General features: G+C 39.8%; 1 protein-coding gene across 1 annotated transcript in view; it reads right to left on the bottom strand.

Moving 5' to 3' along the window:
* Positions 1-19,103, bottom strand: part of atp8b5b (ATPase phospholipid transporting 8B5b) — a 145,105-nt gene that overhangs the window by 76,429 nt on the left and 49,573 nt on the right. The window contains exons 8-12 of the mRNA XM_073064367.1: positions 15,504-15,574; positions 9,155-9,237; positions 5,911-6,069; positions 1,478-1,566; positions 384-580 (exon numbers count right to left, since the gene is read on the bottom strand). Coding sequence (XP_072920468.1) covers positions 384-580; positions 1,478-1,566; positions 5,911-6,069; positions 9,155-9,237; positions 15,504-15,574 — 599 coding nt within the window. The remainder of the gene's footprint in view (positions 1-383; positions 581-1,477; positions 1,567-5,910; positions 6,070-9,154; positions 9,238-15,503; positions 15,575-19,103) is intronic.

The following is a 19,103-nucleotide window of genomic DNA, read 5'->3' as shown; positions in this document are numbered from 1 at the left end:
AACAATCGACATTAGAAGACAAGCACTATGAGTGATAGATGAAGTTTGTAGGAATGCAGACAGTGGTAAATAGAACATTGTATCTAAAAAGCTGGTAAGTTAAAAATCAAATCAGTGATAGAAAGAGATATTGGCTGAACTAGTACACAAAATAGTGGGTGGGGTTGGAGAGTGGAGAGACAATGAGCAGAGAAAGAAAGCTGCTGGTGGAAAAGTAGATGATGCAAGTGTGCCAGAGAGAAACAAAGTGAAGGAGTAAAAATTAATTACAATAGGAGAAATATGTACAACATGAAACTAATGAGTTAGCATATTGATATCTGAGAAGAATGAGATACATATGCAAAAAAAGTTAAAAATATCTTGGGAATAAGAACACCTACCTCACATATAAGGAAATTGGGACAACAGTGTTAAGTATGATCACATATGACCAGAATGTCAGAAATCCTGAGAAGGAAGAATTTGTAATGTCCTTATCCCAAGGCAAGTAGACCTGAAAATAGTATCCTTTGTTAAATTCCCAGATACTATTCCCAATAGCCAGCACTGTACACATCATAGCAAGGAAGCCAAAGATCTGCAAACAGAAAACAAAATTATTAGTGTTATTTTGAAAGCAGCAGTAACCCTCCTGTTAGCTGTTCAATTGTCCAGCATCAACCGCATCAAGATGTGGTAGAACTTTTAAAGATAGCCAATGTAGATCTGAAGTTCTGTCAAAAAGAACCTTGTTATGTTTTCTGTATCATGTGGGTCTTATATACCACAGCTACAGTGCACTAGCAGCAGAGGTAATGAATATTCCATCCTGAATTAATCATCAATTAAGTGACTTATTAAGTATGTTCCAGATGGCACCAAGAGTTGTTAGAGTTCTTTCCTTTCAAGTAAATAGTGTGAATTCCATCCCATTCATTATTTATGTCTTGGAATGGGGAAGTTTTGATATAATATTCAATTTCTACCTTCTATTCATAGCAAGAATATTTGCATGGCTTATCTATTTGATATCTGATGTCTAGGGGATCTCATGGGTGTTGCTGGTGGTGAATAAGTAACATACAAGGTCAGAGAGTGATGACCAAGTTTTCACTTTTTCAGGCTGAACACTTACAGTGTGCCAGTATAATATATCAGCATAAGCCTCATGTGATAGTCAATATGTTGTTTGTCATTACAGGTAAGATTATGAATACTACTCAATTTCAGCGTTGTCAATGTTCACATCACCTCAGAGAGCATACTACAAAAAATTTAAAGTAATTAAATCAAATAGTATATTAAACTGCATGAGCAGAGTTCCTGCAACCAAAATGCCTGTTGCCATGTAAATATCTCATATTCCCATAATGCAAGATCCAGTTTCTCTTCTAATATTAAAATTGTTAACGTTCTGAGTAACTATCTAGTGCAGTTCTTCCAAATATCTCCAATCTATGACTATTCAATCTATATTGGTTGGACATCTACTTACCCATATTACCAGAACATTCATGAGGCGATCTATATTGGTTCTTTTAAAAGTGGACAATCCACTATTCTGCATCAATTTGGTGTCTTGACCTTCAATAGGAAGTGATAAGTTAGATGGAGGTAATACTGTAAACCAAAGCATTTAGGCCCTTGGCTTTATAAATGCAGCACAGAAACTGGATTAAGCCTGCAAATTGACTCTATGGACTTAAATGTGTCTTTTATCTATTTTGCCCACATTATTCTATTTATTATTGGATGTTACTCATCAATGGATTTTCTGTTTCTCAACAACCCCCTTAGAATTTTCTGCTTCCCAATATCTTTGCCTTTACATTTCTCTTTCTTACTTCAAAAACCTCCCCAACATGTTACTGTTTAATTGAGCTTTTAGCTTTAGGCCTTGTTTTTCTAATCTCAATTCACAAGGCACTCTCGTCACAGGTTTGAAAAATACTTAAAGACACTCTTTGCAAGGTATCAGAAAGATGAAGCTTTCTGATCAGTATTAAAAGTTTTCAGAGCCTCATCATTGATGAGGTAGTAATTAGTTTGGTGCTGTTGGCAATGGCATTCCACCTGCAAGGACATTCAGCATATCCAGGCTGAACTAACTTTCAGAAATGATTGTAATTGTTATACTTTTGATAACACCAACTGCACTCCCATATAACCACATTCCCAAACCCAAAAAAAATTATACTGTACATTGCAGTACTTCAACCCACAACATCAAGATTATCATGGAAAAAGGATTTTCTGCATCAGCATGTTCCATGAGTGCAAAAGATTTTCCAGAAATATCAAGAAAAGATCTGAAAATATGATTTTTAAAAAATGCATAAATTCTATCATAACCAAAGTCTAAGTTGAATGCACAAAATCAAGGTAAAATACAGCACAAAAGAGTATTAAACATTTAAAAATTGCATGAAAACATGGATTGAAGCCTCACTTTCAAGGGAATGTAGACCTCAACTGCAAAATGTCAAAGAAATTGATGCGAAGTGGTCATCTCAAATCAATTCATTGGTCAGGGTCTCAGGAAAATTAGCAGCCCCTGATGGCAAGAACATCAATATGTAGGAGATCAGTGGATGGATCAGTGGGAGGTAAAACGCTGCAAAGGTTTTAATGACCACAATTTACCATTGGAAAGGAAAAGGAAGGCCATTCACAAGTCTAGCGGAACACTGATAGGAATAATGTTTTACCAGCAGGTAAGGTAAAGAAGTTATGAAGTTAGGCAATTATAGTGCTGACACAGATATGTAGCCTGATCAATGGTCAAAAGTGAAAACAAGATTGACTGGGTGGGGGGGAGGGGGGGAGGGGGGGGAGGGAGGGAGGGAGTGGGGGGGGAGAGAGAGAGAGAGAGAGAGAGAATGAATGAGAGAGAATGGGGCTTGTTTTGCTGTTACTGTTTTATTGCTTGTTGCTCATTCAAGATACAAGATTGTTTAATGTCATTTCCAGTACACAAGTGTAAAGGAGGACATAATTATTGTTACTATATATCCAATGCAGCACAAAAAAAAACACAATAAGATAAAGAACACAATGAACATAAATGCTTAAGATAACATATGAATGTCCATGAAGTAACATATACCTATAAAGTGACATTAAGTACCAGAACATCTGTACAAAAAAGAGACTGACAGGAAGTGGTAAAGTAGTGGTGGTGGGGTTGTAGAGGGGTGAATTAGTGAGTGAAGGTGTTGATTCGCTTTAATGCTTGGGGAAAGTAATTGTTTATGAGTCTTGCAGTCCTGGCATGGATGCTATGTAGCCTCCTTCCTGTGGGAGTGGGATAAACAGTCCATGGGCAGGGTGGTTGGGATCATTCATGATATTGCTGGCCCTTCTCCGGCACCTTTCTCTATATATGCCTTTGATGGTGCGAAGGCTAGTTGCCTGTGACGCATTGGGTGGTTTTGAACACCCATTGTAGAGCCTTCCTGTCTGCCACAGTGTGGTTTCCATACCATAAATAGAATATAAAAGCAGAATTAGACATTTGGCCCATCGAGTCTGCTCTGTCATTTCATCATTGCTGATCTATTTCACTCTCAGCCCCTATCTCGTGCCTTCTCCCCATACCCCTTCATGCCCTGATTAATCAAGAACCTATCAAGCTCTGCCTTAAGTATACCAAATGACTTGGCCTCCACAGCAGCCTGTGGCAATGAGTTCTCTGGCTAAAGAATGTCCTCCTTATCACTGTTCTAAATAGCCAACACTCTTTTCTGAGGCTGTGGCATTTGGTCCTAGACTCCCCCATTTAGGAAACATCCTCTCCACATCCACTCTATTGAGGACTTTCAACATTTGATAGGGTTTCAATGAGATCCCCCCTCATTCTTCTGAACTCCAATGAGTACAAGCAATGAGCCATCAATCGGTCCTCATATGGTAACCCTTTCATTTCCAGAAACATTCTTGTGACCCTCCTCTGAGCCCTCTCCAATGTCCGCACATCCTTTCCTAGATAAGGGGTCCAAAACTGTTCACAATACTTGAAGTGAGGCCTTACCAGTACCTTCTAAAGCCTCAACATTACATCCTTGCTTTTATATTCTAGTCCTCTTGAAATGAATGCTAACATTCCATTTGCCTTCATCACTACTGACTCAACAAGCAAATTAACTCCCAAGTCCCTTTGCATCTCAGATTTTAGAATTTTGTCTCCATTTAGAAATACAATTTTATTTCTTCTACCAAAGTGCATGATCATACACTTCCAATACTGTATTCCATTTGTCACTTTTTTCCTTAAGGAAACCACACTGACTTCAGCCTATCAAATTCTCCTGCTCACCTGCAGACTGGGCATAATTTACTGCAACAAATTAACTCACCTACATACCTGCTACTCTTTGAGGCAAGGAGCGAGCTCCTGACAGCACTAGAAGTCCGGATTGAACTGGGTCACTGTGCCAAATTGTGTATGATCATAAAAATGGTAGACTTTATTCATTGGCTCTTAAGCATCAGCGGGTCTTACAGACAGAAATGATGAGCAAAGTGCTAAAGCAGAGATCAGATTAACCTACCAGCTCACTACTGTTATCATGATCAAGCCATGAGGTCTATTTGCTGTCTCTGTGCCAATTTGAAAAGAGGGGTGGGATGTCGGATTCTATCAATCAATGCTGCCAGCTATCAAGGAAATGGTGCCGAAGGGATAAAAAGGTTAGATGAAATACAATGAGACGTTCTCATATTTTAGATGTAGATCTGGAGCTTCTAGTCCAGACTGCTGATGAGGCGAGCAGAATTCACAACTCTTTTCCCCTAACAATTTCATCCCCATCCCCTGAAACCTCTGCTCTAAATGTGATAATGTCAAAGAAAGCGGTGTCATCTGTCATCAAACTATAATACTACATACATCAGTTTTAACCAAATGTACTCTTTCCCCAGGGAAAGTGATATGCTGACCTCACAGGCAGGAGAGAGACATCGTTTTGATTTGCGGAACAAAGCACAGTTTTGTCAATTATATCTTCATGTGTTTTTAATTCTAATTGATACTTTAACACAGCAGCCAATCGTTACTCTCTGTTCTTCTATTATTATTGACGTTTCTATGGCAGCTCCTCTCAGGGAATTCACACACTTCAAGTGTGAAGGTGCTTAGACAAGGGGAAATAGGGTAACGCATATGAATTTGGTGAAATCATATAACAACTTTAATTCAGAGAAGCAGAATTCAAATAGCTAGGTTACAGAGGTAGATTTGTAGATACAGTTCCAGAAGTGCATTGTACCCTACCAGTAAGCTACGTGTTACACCGCTTACACAAGCCATAATCAGTCGCATCGTGGTGAAACCAATGCCAACAGCTTTACATTGAAGAATGGTCAATCACACTGTCACTTTGGAAACTCAAACAGAATGCAGCCTGTTTTTGAAACTTAAAGTAAACATTCTGTATGTTTGTTCACAGAAGTAAGGACCACATTTTAAAAGCTATAATGATCATTTTTATTATTCCTGCAATTAACTGTGACTCCAGACTAACAGATCCCAACACTGGATCCAAATCACTGCATTTTCAGCCTTAAAGTCTGCCACAAGGTTAAATTTTTAGGCTATAACTTTTTATGTAAAGATTAAGGAGGTATGAATGAATTTTATTCCAAGCATTTTGAATGATAAACTGTTTATGTGTAATTATTAATTAATTACCAATGCTGTCTCTCATTTTTCCATAGGAAATCTGAGCAGAGCTTAAATATTTTAGAAATAACTCACCCTAAATTCTATTGGGGTCTAATAAATATTTATCTGCAGAGATCATGCTGGTGATGCACACAATTGCTGAAATAATGAAGCTAAGCATAATTGATGTTCCAAAGATGTACATTTTATCATATAAACTTATGATTGTTTTTGTAAGACAATGTATCTTCTTGCTTTATACCTACCTGCAAAAATAACAAGTCCGTAACACCACTCTGTATTCCTCAGTGTACAGCCACGTAGTATTATTTTCTCATTGTCCAAAGAATACTTGTTATCCTTGTAGGTAAGTGTTCCTCTAAACTTGTCCAACCTGTTATTGGGAGTTTCACATCTTACCTCACCTGGTATTTGTAAGAAAGTAATGCAAATATGTGTTTGTTTGTTGATTAATTTCATTGTTACAATTAATATATATGCTTATAGTGTCTTAAGCCAGATAAATAAAGGAACACAAGGTTGACAATATATCCCACCAACAAAACTTTGGTTGCTACATTGATTAGAAACTCATCATATCTAAGCCATAATACCAAGACGGTTGAAGGACTTTGACATGCGCTTCCAAATCCTAAGAACTTTCTAAAGGGGCACAATTGAGAGCATCCTGATTGGCTGCATCACTGCACGGTATGGGAACTGTACCTCCCTCAATTGTAGGACTCTGCAGAGAGTGGTACAGACAGCCCATAGCATTGTAGTGCATTGTAGATGTGAACTTCCCACTATTCAGGACATTTACAAAGACAGGTGTGTAAAGACAGGATGATTGGGGACCCGAGTCACCCAAACCACAAACCGTTCAAACTTCTACCATCCAGGAAACAGTACCGCAGCATAAAAGCCAGGACCAACGGGCTCTGGGACAGCTTCTTCCACCAGGCCATTAGACTGCTTAATTCATGATGACGCAACTGTGTTTCCATATTATATTGACTATCCCGTTGTACATAATATTTATTATAAATTACTATAAATTGCACATTGCTCACTTAGACGGAGACTTAACATAAAGATTTTTACCTCTCATGCATATAAAGGACATAAGTAATAAAAGTCAATTCAATTCAATTCAAAGATCAGGGCAAATAGCAGGTGTCTTAACTTTTGACCCTTTAATTTCTCTCCAATTCAGCAATGTAAAGGAATAGTTAACTGTTATTAGGATGGGTGACGCTTCAATACTATTTATACTCTGACACAAAACAGTTCATTTTCAAGGCAATCCTCTTACTGGAAACAGTATTCACCTCACTGCCATCAAAAAAATTGTAAATGCATTGTTCATTACCTGCAGAATATACTTGTGAAACTGCCCAAACTTACTGAGTAGCATTTTATTTTGCTTTATAACATCAAAGATGGAGATAAAACAGAAAATAATGTTCAACAATGGAAACATGATACAATCCTCCCCACGTCAAGGACATTTTAAAAAGACAGTAGTGGCATCTATCATTAAGGGCCCTCATCATCTGGGATCCTACACCATTACAGATGAGGTAGAGGAGCTGTAAGACCCTCATTCAGTGTTTTAGGAACAGCTTCTTCTCCTCTGCCATCAGATTTCAGAATGGTCCATGAATACAGGAATATTATCTCACTATTCATGTTTTGTATTATTTTTATTTTTATTGTGCATTTACTAATATTTTTATCCTTCACTGTAATGCTGCCACAAAAAAAAGAAATTTAATGACATATGTCAGTGATTCTATGCTGAATGAATGATTGAGATTGAAATTTAGTTTCATATTACTGTCACGCATACCAGGGAGCAATGAAATTTTGTGCTCATGTGGAGTTCACGGAGGAAACAGTGAAGATTACACATGAGAAATAATGATGAACACAAAACAATTGAACGTGCAAAGCTAGGAGTGCAAAAAGAATGCTGAAGTGATAATAGCAGAATAATTATGAGAGGTACAAGTAAGAGTCTGAGAATGTGGCAGCATCACTGGAAAGGGGATTGAACAGGACACAGCATCTAGGAATTCATGTGGGTGCGATCTTTTGTTGATTCTTTTATGGTTCTTGGATTTACTGAGTGTGCCAGCAAGAAAATGCATCATCAGGGTTGTTTATGGTTTTGTAGGGTCATGTAATGGGTGACAGATGACACATATTATTCATAATAGAAACTGTTCTGCAGAATTCACAAACACTGTCGTTGAGTTGTGTTCACTTTAAGAGACGGTGCCTGACGTAATGATGTCAGTGTTAAGGTGACTGCTTCTGTTTTGCTCACAATGGAAGTAAAGGGCTTTTGTTAAACACATAAAATGACTCTCTTATATTTTATTCACAAAAATCCTACAGTGACATATATGCACTTTGATAATAAATTTACTTTGAACTCTGAACATTCAACTGTGCTTGGGCTGAGAATTTCAACCACAGGTGGACTTTGGAACAACATGACCTTTTACTTCTCCTGGTAACATTTTGAATGCATTTTGCACATGGTATTTCTAGACTGCAGGGCAACCTTAAAGCCATCATAATCACTATCCACACAGGATGTTCTTCATGCCTGTTGCATTAAAACAAAATTACCGCACAACCTTAACTCATTTAACATGGATGAGTACAAGTAATGCTTTAGAGGGATATGAGCCAAATGTGGGCAAATGGGATGAGCGTGGATAGGAATGGACAAATTGGGCTGAAGGGCCTACTTCTGTGTCATGTGACTCCATGACTTCTAGACTGTGAGCCCTTCAAATATTTATATTCGTTTTATATTGTTGTAATCCAATGAATATATTTCAGCAGTATTCTATCTGATCTGTGTGCATGTTACCACTCTTAACTTTACTCTATCATAAGGAAATGTGATTTCAATTCCATTAGGCTAAGAATGCTATTGATGGTTGGCTTTATGAAAGATATGGCTATGTCAAATCTGCTGGTTTTAATCTTGCTTTTATATCCAAACTTGTTACAGTTCTTCAGCAAAATCTGGTTGGATTCCTGGATCAATTTATTCTTTTTCAATACAGACTCACTGTAACTCCCCCAATTAAAATTAACCATCCTCTTTACCAATGTAAAACAGTTAACTTGTACTTATTACATTATTCTACAGCTTTACTGATATATATCAGAGATAATTAATAGGTTATGTGACTGTAATGCTACCCACGATGTTGTAAGATTCACAGCCTGCAATATTAACCATTGGACTGTTTAACTCATTGATCATAACTTTGCATTGCTATTAAGTATAATTATGTGCATTGCTCTGAATATAATTGAACTATTCAAAATTCCTAATTTTTCTCAGAAATTTGATTGGGTGAAATACCCTTGACAACTTTTACAATCCTCTGGTCAATAATTGTTAATATAACATTCACATAACAGTTTATGAATCTTTGTTTTTAATATTTATACTGTTTTTTTCCTAGAAGAAAACTAACGTACCATCAAAATCTGCCAAAGCTTCGGTGTTTTCTCCCATATCTGAAGTGACTGTTAATGCCTGCTTAACTTTCAGATTTGTTTCACTGGATTAAGAGAGAAAAAATAAATATTATTAAATAGCTCCCTGGGAACTAAAAGAGAATGGAAGTTTGAAGAAAAAGGATCTAGTGCTTTCCCAGCGTATATGACAAATAAACTCTTCTTGGACTTCCAGCCAGGTACAGGTATCAATTTTAACAAATTCTGCCATCTTCATCAGGGATGATGCCTGGGCATGTCTAGTCCGGTGGTATTTATACCCCCCATCATCAGTCCCTCCTGATTGGTTAGTCCTCATCCAATCAGTTTTCCACCGTCTCACCTTGTTTACAAATTCCAGTTCTTACTTAGAGTGAGACCTTTGTCTTTGTTAAAATTCTTTACCTCTAGTTTTATTTCAATGGCTTCCTTTTCCAGGTGGTCCCAAAAGCCACTGGTGCAGCATCATCCCCGATGAAGATGGTAAAGTTTGTCCTTGAAGAATGGAAATACTTTACAATGCAACACTTTGTCAATGCACTGGAAGCAGAAGATTCTGTAGCTTGTGAGAAAAAAGCACGTGACTATACCATTGTTGTGACTTTTTCTGCCACCATTACAAAACCGTTTCTTTTTCAGTGAATTAGCATAACATGAATCACAATCTTAATTCTGGGCACACTAAATATGCAAATTAAATTTGCAGTTGCTGAGGGGGAAAAGTCTTCACTGAGATGGGCAAAGTTGTGCCTTGTGTTGCTCTGGATATGAGGTAAGAACTGCAAAGACCACAGAGATATGCCTCCCTAAGGAGCAAATAAGTTGTCAGTCAGAAAAAAACCATATATGGTTGCCCTATAGCCAGTGGCCAGGTGTGGTGTTGTGATTTTACATTCAATACTAAAAGCAGTATTATAAACAGTACACACTCAAATTAAATAACATGGTTCATCTATCCACAATACAATATATTTGTTCAGATCCTCACATTGTCAACTGCCAAGACAAAATCGTCACTCATTCTCAACCTTCTGTACTATATGTTCAACAAATACTGATATTTTCACTCATGGGCATTTCTTTTTCATTTGGAAAAGCATAAAACACCAGAAAGAAATAGCTAAGATATGCAAAAATGCTGGAGGAAGTCACCAGATTAGGCAGCATCTATAGAGAGGAATACACGGTTGATATTCATCAGGACTGCAAAGGAAGGAGGAAGAAGCCAGAATGAGAAGGAATATATAAACTCCATTTTATCCTCCTCGCTTCAATCCCTTCCCACTTACATCTGAAACATTTCATATGCTCTTGATCTCTTCAACAACTTAGATTTGCAAAGACAATTGGAGGTGGGTTTAAACTAGAATTGCTGGGGGGTGGGAACCAAATTGAAGAGACAGAGGAAGGGACGGTTGCCTCACAAGTAGAGAAAGCTTGTAGACAGTGTCAGAGGGAGGACAGACAGGTGATAGAGAAGGGGTGCGCACAGACTGATGGTTTGAGATGTGTCTATTTTAACTGCAAGAAGCATCATGAACAAAGTGGATGAGCTTAGAGCGTGGATCAGTACTTGAAGCTATGATGTTGTGGCCATCACAGAGACTTGGATGGCTCAGGGGCAGGAATGGTTACTTAGAGTGCCAGGCTTTAAATGTTTCAGAAAAGACAGGGAGGGAGGCAAAAGAGGTGAGGTATGGCACTGCTGATATAGAGATAGTATCACGGCTGCAGAAAAGGAGGAAGTGATGGAGGGATTGTCTACCAAGTCTCAGTGGGTGGATGTTAAAACAGGAAGGGGTCTATAACTCTATTGGGTGTTTTTATAGACCACCCAATAATAACAGGAACATCGAGGAGCAGATAGGGAGACAGATTCTGGAATGGTGCAGTAATAACAGGGTTGTCATGATGGGGGATTTAAATTTCCCCAATATTGATTGGCATCTCCCTAGTGTGAGGGGTTTAGATGGGATGAAGTTTGTTAGGTGTGTTCAAGAAGGTTTCCTGACACAGTATGTGGATAAGCATTCAAAAGGAGTGGCTGTACTTGATCTGGTATTGGGAAATGAACCTGGTCAGGTGTCAGGTCTCACAGTGGGCGAGCATTTTGGAGAAAGTGATCACAATTCTATCTCCTTTACCATAGCATTGGAGAGGGATAGGAACAGACCAGTGAGGAAAGCATTTAATTGGAAAAGGGGAAATATGAAGTTGTCAGGCAGGAATATGGAATCATAAATTGGGAACATATGTTCTCAGGGAAATGTACGGCAGAAATGTGGCAAATGTTGAGGGGATATTTGTGAGGCGTTCTGCACAGATACGTTCCAATGAGATAGGGAAAGGATGGTAGAGTACAGGAACCATGATGTACAAAGGCAGTTGAAAATCTAGACAAGAAGAAAAGAAAAGCTTACGAAAGGTTCAAAAAACTAGGTAATTATACAGATCTGGAAAATTATAAGGCTAGCAGGAAGGAGCTTAAGAATGAAATTAGGAGAGCCAGAAGGGGCTATGAGAAGGCCTTTGCAAGCAGGATTAAGGCATTTTATAAGTATGTGAAGAGCAAGAGGATAAGTCATGAGAGAATAGGTCCAATCAAGCATGACAGAGGAAAAGTGTGTATGGAACCGGAGGAGATAGCAGAGGTACTTAATGAATACTTTGCTTCAGTATTCACTGTGGAAAAGGATCTTGGCGATTGTAGGGATGAATCATAGTGGACTGAAAAGCTTGAGCATATAGACTTTAAGAAAGAGGATGTGCTGGAGCATTTGGAAAGCATCAAGTTGGATAAGTCACCGGGACCGGATGAGATGTACCCCAGGCTACTGTGGGAAGTGAGAGAAGAGATTGCTGAGCATCTGGCAATGAGCTTTGCATCATCAATGGGGATGGTAGAGGTTCTGAAGGATTGGAGGGTTGCAGATGTTGTTCCCTTATCAAGAAAGGGAGTAGAGATAGCCCAGGAAATTATAGACCAGTGAGTCTTACTTCAGTGGTTGGTAAGTTGATGGAGAAGATCCTGAGAAGCAGGATTTATGAACATTTGAAGAAGCATAATATGGTTAGGAATAGTCGGTATGGCTTTGTCAAAGGTAAGTTGTGCCTTATGAGCCTGATTGAATTTTTTGAGAATGTGACTAAACACATTGATGAAGGTAGAGCAGTAGATGTAGTGCATATGGATTTCAGCAAGGCATTTGATAAGGTAACCCATGCAAGGCTTATGGAGAAAGTAAGGAGGCATGGGATGCAAGGGGACCTTGCTTTGTGGATCCAGAATTTGCTTGCCCACAGAAGGCAAAGAGTGGTTGTAGACAGGTCATATTCTGCATGGAGATAGGTGACCAGTGGTGTTCCTCAGGGATCTGTTATAAATGATCTGGATGAGGAAGTGGAGGGATGGGTTAGTGAATTTGCTGATGACACAATGGTTGGGTATGTTGTGGATAGTGTGGAGGGCTGTCAGAGATTACAGTGGCACATCGATAAGATGCAAAAGTGGGCAGATGGAGTTCAACCCAGATAGGTGTGAGGTGGTTCATTTTGGTAGATCAAATATGATGGCAGAATATAGTATTAATGGTAAAACTTTTGGCAGTGTGGAGGATCGGAGGGATCTTGGGGTCCGAGTCCACAGGACAATCAAAGCTGCTGCGCAGGTTGACTCTGTGGTTAAGAAGGCATATGGTGCATTGGCCTTCATCCACTGTGGGACTGAGTTTGAGCCGAGAGGTAATGTTACATCTGTATAGAACCCTGATCAGACCCCACTTGGAGAACTGTGCTCATTACTGGTCACCTCACTATAGGAAGGACTTAGAAACTATAGAGAAGGTGCAGGGGAGAATTACAAGGATGTTGCCTGGATTGGGGAGCATGCCCCATGAGAATGGGTTGAGTGAACTTGGCCTTTTCTCTGTGGAGTGACGGAGGATGAGAGGTGACCTGACAGAGGTGTATAAGATGATGAGAGGCATTGACCATATGGATAGTCACAGGCTTTTTCTCAAGGCTGAAATGGCTAACACAAGACAGCACAGTTTTAAGGTTCTTGGAAGTAAGTACAGAGGAGATGTCAGGGGTAAGTTTTTTATGCAGAAAATGGAGAGTGTGTGGAATGGATTACCGGAGACGATAGTGGAGGCGGATGCTACAGGGTCTTTTAGGAGACTCCTGGATAGGTACACGGAGCTTAGAAAAATAGAGGGCTACAGGTAATCCAAGGTAATTTGTAAAGTAAGTTCAGCACAGCATTGTGGGCCAAAGGACGTGTATTATGCTGTAGGTTTTCTATGTTTCTGTGTTTCTAACTTTCAATTCCCTGGCTCTGATCACCTCATTTTCCAGCTCCTGTACTCTTCTAAATCAGGAAGTCTTCAAAGCTCTCCACTTCCTTCACGACAATAGATCCAACTAGTACCCCTCCACCACCAACTCCTCCATATGGTGGAGCTGGTCATCATGCTCAACAGTTTCTTTTTTGGCTCTTCCCACTTTCTCCAAACCCAAGGTGCAGCCATGGGCACCCATATGTGCTCCAGCTATGCCTGCCTTTTTGTTAGCTGCATGGAATGGTTCATGTTCCAAGCCTTCTCTGGTAAAACTTCCCAACTCTTTCTGCGTGACATTGTTGACTGCATTGGCGGAGTTTTATGCACCCATACTGAGCTTGTTAAATTCATCAACTTTGTCTCCAGCTCCACCCTTCCATTAAATTCACTTTGTACATTTTTGTCACCTTTTTCCCCTTTAACTCAATCTCACTGTTTCTATCTCTAGAGACAAACCGTCTACTGATACCTTTTATAAACCTACCAACTTTCATGGCTATCTTGACTATTCCAACCTGTCACCTGTAAAAGTGCTGTTCCCTTTTCTCAGATCCTTCATCTTTGCTGCATCTAGTTCCAGGATGATTCCTACTACTTCAAGTATGTCCTACTTCTTCAAAGAACAGGGTTTTCCTTCCTCCACCATTGATGCTGCCCTCATCTGCATCTTCTCCAATTCCTGGACATCTGTCCTCACACTATCTTCTCACCACCTTAACAGAGATAGAATTCCTCTTGCCCTTACCTACCACCATATGAGTCTCCACTTACCTGTAATTCCATGGGCTCTTATTTTGCTAAGTAGCCTCATATGCGGCACCTTGTCAAAGGCCTTCTGAAAATCCAAGTACACCACATCTACTACATCTCCTTTGTTGACCCTGCTTGTAATTTCCTCAAAGAATTGCAGTAGGTTTGTCAGACAGGTTTTTCCTTTCAGGAAACCATGCTGGCTTTGGCCTATCTTGTCATGTGCTTCTAGGTACTCTGTAATCTCATCCCTAACAATCATTTCCAACAACTTCCCAACCACTGATGTCAGGCTAACAGGTCTATAGTTTCCTTTCTGCTGTCTCCCACCCTTCTTAAATAACAGAATAACATTTGCAATTTTCCAGTCGTCCGGTAAAAAGCCAGAATATATTGATTCTTGAAAGATCATCATTAATGCCCCCACAATCTCTCCAGCTACTTCCTTCAGAACCTGAGGGTGCATTCCATCAATTCCAGGAGATTTATCCACCCTCAGACCATTAAGCTTCCTGAGCACCTTCTCAGTCATAATTTTCACTGCACACACTTCACTTCTCTGACATTCTTGAATGTCCAGTATACTGCCAATGACTTCCACTGTGAAAACTGATACAAAGTACGCAATCCATTCCTCTGCCATCTCTGCATCTCTCATTACAATATCTCCAACGTCAATTTGTATTTGTCCTATTTCTACTCTCGGCTTTCTTTTACCCTTTATATACTTACAAAAGCCTTTAGTACCTTCTTTGATATTCGTCACCAGCTTCCTTTCATAATTCATCTTTTCCTAATGAACTTGTTAGTTTCCTTCTGCAAGTTTTTTAAAAGCTCCCCAATCCTCTATCTTCCCACTAGCTCTGGCTTCCTTGTATGTCCTCTCTTTTGCTTTTACTTTGGCTCTGCCTTCACTTGTCAGCCACGGTAGTGTCCTTCTTCCCTTTGAAAATTTCTTCTTATTTGGAATATATCTGTCTTGCACTTCCCTCATTTTTCTCAGAAACTCCAGCCATTGCTGCTCTGCTGTCCTTCCTGCAAATGCCACTTTCCAGTCAACTACGGCCAATTCCCCTCTCATGCCATTGTAATTTCCTTTATTCCACTGAAATACCAACACATTGGATTTTATTTTTCCCTCTCAAATTTCAATGTGAACTCGATCATATTGTGATCACTGTTCCCTAAGTGTTCCTTAACCTTAAGCTCTCTTATCACTCTTAATTCTGAAATTCACTTACCCATCAAGCTCGGCTGTCTCAATGTAAATCAATCCGTACGGTTCACTGCTTGATAACAGGAGTAAGTCTGCCTAAGTAGAAATGAATGGATTGATGTATCTATTACTAGTTATATAATGAACATATATTAATATATTTGGCTTTTATTGATAATAAAATGCATCAAATAAAGAATCATAACCAAATAAAGATGTTTGCTCTTTATTTTCAGCTTTTTTGCTATTTCCACTTTCTGGCTAAATATTCTCTGATCATCATATATTAATTGATTCTAACTCATCCTTGGTCTTTGTAGAGAAGGTCACTAGAGGCAAGAATGGCACGACACAGGTGGCAGAGAAGGTAGCCCAAGTTATTCAGCAGCAGTGGCAAAAAGGGGAGCAGTAGGAAAATTTAATGATCCAGAAATGCTAAAGTATCACCTACCTGACACCATTCTCCTAATAGTCTTGAAGTACTGAAAACCTCGGTTAGTAACCTTCTCTTCTTTGATACCAACACTGTTCACAACAAACCAGGTCAGGCAACTTCCATCTTCAGAGAATATAACATTCTGTAGCTAATATCCTTATTATTACGACTTCACAATTCCCACAGCTCTGCTATGGACCGTCAATAGTCTAGCTACAAAAAGAGGAGGGTTGGGCATGGACTAACCACCCCATACCTTAAAAACCCAGAGCTGCAGAAATACCAACTGAAGCTCAACAAGACCTGATTCCTGGGAAGGGAAGGATCTTCGCCTAGAAGATGTGTGAAGTCATGTGATTAAATTGGAAGCCGCAGAGCCAACCAATCTTCTATTAGCCCAGGACAGAGGGCTCTGGCAAGCTATGTCCCAGTAGGGGTGATGGGCTTAAGAAGAAGTAGACAGTATTCCCACAAACCTGAGGTACCAGAACCATTATTCTATCCCAGAGTAGATATCCACAAAACATTCCAAAATAGTTATTTATGTCCTTTCCAAGTTCAATGAGATGAGTAACCTCAGATAATGCTCCGGAGGGCTGGAAAATTGCTGCTGTTGTGGCACTCTTTAAGAAGAGTAAGACACAGGAAATTACAGGCCAGCTATCTTGACTTCAGCATTGGGCAAGGTATTAGAGTTCGTTATTAAGGATGTGGTTTCAGGGTACTTGGAGGCACGCAATAAAATAGGCTGAAGTCAGTATAGATTCCTTAAGGGAAAATCTTATTTGGAAAAAGCTGTTGGAATTGTTTGAGGAAATAACCAGCAGAATAGACAAAGGAAAGTCGGTGAATTTTGCTTATTTGGATTTTCAGAAGGCCTTGACAAGGAGCTACACATGAGACGGGAGAGGTACTAGAATAGATAAAATGTTGGCAAAGAGTGGGAATAAAGGGGCAAACAAGAGAAAATCTGGAGGAACTCAGCAGGCCAGGCAGCATCTATGGAAAAAAGTACAGTCGACATTTCGGGCCGAAACCCTTCGGCAGGACAGAGGAAATAAAGGGGGTCTTTTCCAGCCAGCTGCCAGTGCCTGGATGGTTTTCCACAGAGGCCAATGTTGGGGCTGCTACTTTTTAAGTTATATGTTAATGATATGGATAACAGAATTGATGGCTTTGTGCCATGTATATGGATATTACAAAGATAGGTCAAATCAAGTCAAGTTTATAGTCATTTAACTATACATGTATATAACATACCTAAATTACCATATAATGTATATAGAAATGAGACATTTCTTCAAACCAGGTGTAAAGCACAGTAGTACACATAATACACATAACACACAACAACTAATGAAGGTAAGAATACAATCTACAGATAAATCACACATATGTAACAAATTAATGTGCATTAATATTAAATTTAGTAAGGTACAGAACAGATTATCGAGTGACACTTTGAATACAATGTGGAGGGAGTTCAGAAGCCTAAAGGCCTTAGGGAAGAAACTGTTTCTCATCCTGACTGTTCCTGTTTTAATGCATTGTAGTCTCCCGCCTGATGGTAGAAAGTCAAAGAGGATGCTGGAAGGATGGGTGGGATCCTTAATAATAGTAAGGGCCCTACATATGCAGCACTCCTGATAAATGTCCCCAATTGATGATAGGGAGACCCCGTGATCCTCTCAGCTGTTCTTACAGTCCTTTGTATGGATTTCTGGTCCGACGCTCAACTGCCCCCATACCAGATGGAGATGCAACTTGTCAGGACGCTCTCAGTGGTGCTCCTGTACAACTCAGTTAAGATGGTGGGTAGGAAGGAGCCTTGCTTGCCTCAATCTTCTTAGGAAGTGGGGGCGCTGCTCTGCCTTCTTGTTCAGGGACATGATATTAAGGGCCCAGGTGAGGTCATCCCTGATGTGAACTTTCAGGAACTTAATTCTCTCTGCAGAGGAGCCACATATGCACAGAGGGGGTGGTTCATCTGCACCTTCCTGAAGTCTACAATGATTTCCTTTGTCTTCTACACATTCAGACTTCAGTTGTTCCTCTCACAGCAATCCACCAGCTGCTCCACTCCCTCTCTATAACTCCATCTCGTCATCGTTCTTGATAAGGCCAACCCTGTTGTGTCATCCACAAACTTGAGGGTATGGTTTGAGCTGGACAATCATTCATCGGCAGTGTGAACAGCAGCAGGCTGAGCACACAGCCTTGGGGAGCACAGTGCTCAGCATAAGGGGATGAGAGATGCTGCTGCCCAAAAGGACTGAATGGGGCCTTTCCATTAAGAAGTCCAGTATCCATTTGCAGAGGGAAGTATTGAGGCCCAGCCAGGACAGTTTCCCCACCAGTTTCTGGGATATGATGGTGTTGAACATCGAACTAAAGACTATAACCAACAGTCTGGTATATAAGGACACATTTTCCAGTTGGGACAGAGCAGAGTGGAGGGCAAAGGTTATCGCATTATCAGTGGATTGATTTGAGCAGTAAGCAAACCAGGAAGGGTTCAATGTAGCCAGAAGAAAGGCTTTAATGTGCTCCAAGACCAGCCTCTCAAAACATTTTATAATGGTTGATATTAATGCCACCAGACAATAGTCGTTTAGGCATTTAGATGGAAGGGCAGGTAATGTTGATAAAGTAGTGTTGAGGGAGTAGTTTACAGAAAGACTTGGACGTACTAGGAGAAAAGGGCAAAGAAGTGGCTGATAGAATACTATGTGTGGAGGGGTGTATGATCATACAGTTTGGTAGACTATTTTTTAAATGGTGAGCAAATTCAGAAATCAGAAGTGCAAAGGGACTTGGGAGTCCTAGAGCAGGATTCACAAAAGGTTAACTTGCAAGTTTTGTTGGTAGTAAGGCAGGCAAATGTAATGTTAACATTCATTTCAAGGGGACTAGAATAGAAATACGAGGATGCAATGCAATCCTTTCACCAGTTTTATAAGGCATTGGTCAGATCACATTTGGAGCATTGCGAGTAGTTTTGGGCTGTATATCTAAGAAAACATATGCTGGCATTGGAAGGGGTCCAGAGAGGAGGTTTATGATGATGAACCTGGGAATGAGAGGGTTAAAACATGAGAAGCATTTGATGGCTCTAGGCCTGTACTTGCAGGAGTTTAGAAGAATGAAAGGAAAGGAGGATCTTGTTAAAACCCACTGGATATTGAAAGA

The sequence above is a fragment of the Hemitrygon akajei genome, chromosome 13, assembly GCF_048418815.1.
Source record: "Hemitrygon akajei chromosome 13, sHemAka1.3, whole genome shotgun sequence".
In the NCBI taxonomy this organism is placed as follows: Eukaryota; Metazoa; Chordata; class Chondrichthyes; order Myliobatiformes; family Dasyatidae; genus Hemitrygon; species Hemitrygon akajei.
This window is presented reverse-complemented; position numbering and strand designations above follow the sequence as displayed.